This window comes from Geospiza fortis, unplaced genomic scaffold (assembly GCF_000277835.1).
Source record: "Geospiza fortis unplaced genomic scaffold, GeoFor_1.0 scaffold31, whole genome shotgun sequence".
Lineage (NCBI taxonomy): Eukaryota > Metazoa > Chordata > Aves > Passeriformes > Thraupidae > Geospiza > Geospiza fortis.
In genome coordinates, this window is record NW_005054483.1 from 483,462 (window position 1) to 486,640 (window position 3,179).

The 3,179-nt window shown below is 40.9% G+C and overlaps 1 protein-coding gene across 1 annotated transcript in view; it reads left to right on the forward strand.

Moving 5' to 3' along the window:
• The window catches only part of LOC102038692 (solute carrier family 2, facilitated glucose transporter member 11-like), a 10,903-nt gene continuing 7,724 nt past the window's right edge, over window positions 1–3,179 (forward strand). The window contains exons 1-4 of the mRNA XM_005428420.2: window positions 1–24; window positions 1,009–1,107; window positions 1,884–2,044; window positions 2,587–2,711. Coding sequence (XP_005428477.1) covers window positions 1–24; window positions 1,009–1,107; window positions 1,884–2,044; window positions 2,587–2,711 — 409 coding nt within the window. The remainder of the gene's footprint in view (window positions 25–1,008; window positions 1,108–1,883; window positions 2,045–2,586; window positions 2,712–3,179) is intronic.

Consider the following 3,179-nt stretch of genomic DNA (forward strand, 5'->3'; position numbering starts at 1 on the left):
ATGACTGGTTTCCTTTCAAACCTGGTGAGTACTTGGTGGGGTATTCACATCTGGGACATTTTTGTGTGCTACTGGGGCTTCAAAGAAAACAAAATGGGTGTCTTGGTAAGAACAAGGCTCCTGTTCACTATAAGCATCTTGCAAGTGGTTCTGTCCACTATTTTGAGGTATTACAGCACTTTATTTGCTCTGCCATCCATCTTTACCATATTTTTATCCATATAATTATGTGTTGTCACAGACATCTTTTAGGAAAAATCCTTTCCTTAGGATTTTTACTCTCAAGAAGCTGAAAAGCTTCAAGAACAAAATGTAAACAATGGTTATCTGTGACTGTGGAATGCAGCAAGTAGATCTGTGATTAGTCTCATAGAGTTGTTTCTAATTAATGGCCAATCACAGTCAGCTGGCTCAGACTCTCTGTCCGACACACGAGCCTTTGTTACTCATTCCTTCTTTTCTATTCTTACCTAGTCTTCTGATGAAATCCTTTCTTCTATTCTTTTAGTATAGTTTTAATATAATATATATCATGAAATAATAAATCAAGCCTTCTGAAACACGGAGTCAGATCCTCGTCTCTTCCCTCATCCTCGCACCCCTGTGAACACGGTCACAATGTGTCTTAAATGTTTTCCTGCACTGAAAAATACTTGCTTATCTAGAAATGTAATTTGCTTTGCTAACCTGGTAAAAAAAAAGTGCTTTTTAAAATACACCTAATTATTTAGTGCAAGGCATGGCAGCAGAGGTTTTGAGAGGCAGGGAACAGAACTGGATCTAGAAGCCATGGTACCTTGAGTTGGATGTTTATGGAAGCTTCACTTCCTTGAGCTGGATGGAGGGAAATCACAGGAGGATGTACATCCCACACCAGGGCAAGCCGAGGGAACATTGCTACCTGAAAATCCCCTGAACAAATGAGATTTTTCTGGAGAATGAAAACCAGATTTTGAGAACAGCCTGATGTGAGTACAACCTTAGGAAGATTTTGTTCTACCTCTGCAGGTTCAGTACCAGGGGCTCTTTCGAATGATCACAGTCCTGGGCATTGGTGGCACATTCCAAATTGGCTTTCAAATTTCCACCATCACCTACATGTCTCAGGTAGGCAAAGCTGCACCTGGCACTGTGCTTCATGAGAGCACTGGGTCTCCACTGCTGCCTGAGGCTGCTGCTCTGGCATTCAGAAAGGGTTTGAGCACAGTATTCTCTCATTTCCCATTCGCTGTGCTATGCTACCATGAGGAGCAGGGCATGTCGAAGTGTTGCAAACAGAAGAAAAGAGAGATCTGTAAGTTGTTAACAGAAGTGCTCCTAAGAACACACACACTAACTAGGGTGGCATCTGTCTCCCCTAAAATCTTACAGCACATGTGCCTTCTTCAGAGGTTTCAGTTGATATTTTTATGGGAAAACTTCCATTAAGGGCACTGAAGTCTAGAGGGAAGACATCATTATTTTGTACACATCACCTTAATGGAAAAGAATTATTTTCTGGCTTCAGAGCACTAAGTTCTGAATGAAAAATTATTTAGGAATTGAACTGAACAGGCTCTGTGTAATGTGATATTCTTGGCAGGTATGTGAAAGAAAACCCATAACTCGTTTGCAGAACTTTGTAGTACTGTTTACACTATTCTTTAGTACCAGTCCATGCCTTGCTTCCTCAGATTTCAAGGATAAAAATCCCAAAGATTGAACTTTTAATGGCAGAATGAGCATAGCACACACTATTATACTATGTTGGTTAGCTAATGCACACTTCTGAAGCCTATGAGAAAAAGTAACTTCAGCTAAAGCAACAAAAGTATTTTGTAAACATGATTAAATACCTGCACTGCTGTCACAGGCATTGTTAATGACTTTTTTTCCTGTCTCAGCACGTTAAGGCTTTCATTAATGAGACTTGGCTGGAGCGCTATGGCCATCCCATCCAGCAGGACAACCTCCTGTTCCTGTGGTCCTTCATTGTGTCCATCTTTGGGATAGGAGGTCTCTTGGGTTCCTCAGGGAGCAGATACCTCACTGTCAAATTTGGCAAGTATGTATGTTCAAAGACAATTTTTCCACTGAATCTTAGCTTAAGGAAATGATAGTTGGGGTTATAAATGAGGCAGGATTTTAGACTCAGGTGATGGCTGCAGCACAGCCAGCTCAGCTGTGGTGGCAGCTGATTCTCCTGCTTCCTGCCCATGTCTTGGAGCCATGCCTGGGTTCATCTCAGCAATGGGGAAAGGCAGCACTTGGCTGAAGTCAGAATAGGGTCTGGAAATGCTACTCAAAACACACAAGTGTTGAGACCCTTGTTGGTGCTGCAATAATGTGTTTCACAGTGGATGTCCTAGTGCAGAAAAGCTTCCAGAGTTTTCTCTACTAAACACCCCAGAAGTTCCCAAACTCCCAGGTGCAGCCACATGCCAAGGCACACCATGAGTCCGAAGTAGCCAGTGCTTATTTTGTCTGGACCATATGTGTAATTTCAAAAATCCATCAAGACAACTTGAGCCAAGACTTCCTGCATGGCATTAAGTGCCATTTCCCTTCTGAGCCACAACAAATCTTTTCATTTTCTTGCACTTACAGAAAGAAATGTCTCTTGTGTAACAATGTGCTGATGATAGTGGCAGCATCCATCATGGGCTGCAGTAAAATATCCCAGTCCTTTGAGATGATTCTAATTGGACGCTTCATGTGTGGAGTGAGTGCAGGTGAGTGACTTCTCCCACAGGTCAGCTGAATCTCACAAAATTCTACATCTTTTTTCAAAGTAAATAATAAGCCTCTACTAAGAAAACAAAATCTTGAAGTCAGTGATCTTTTGTAAGAAGATTTTCTGTAACGCTCTGCAGTGTTATATAAAAGGAGCGTCATTATTATCAATTTCGCTGAAAATGAAATTCAGCTTTGCCAAGTGTATGAATATTCAGAGATACCATAAATGTTTTGATACCTCATGAAACAAGGGATTTTCTGAAGGAAAAATATGTATAATATTTTATTAAATTTAGCTAGTAGTACTGAAATTATACAGTTTGAAGCTAGTATTTTCACAAGGAGGAGTGTTCCAAGTAGTAAGTCCTTGGGGTTAGTACAAAGATCTGGGCTTAACAGAGAAAAATCACTCCTGGCAAGTAAACTTCAGGCAGTAAAAACATCCTGTGCTGCTGTCTGTATTT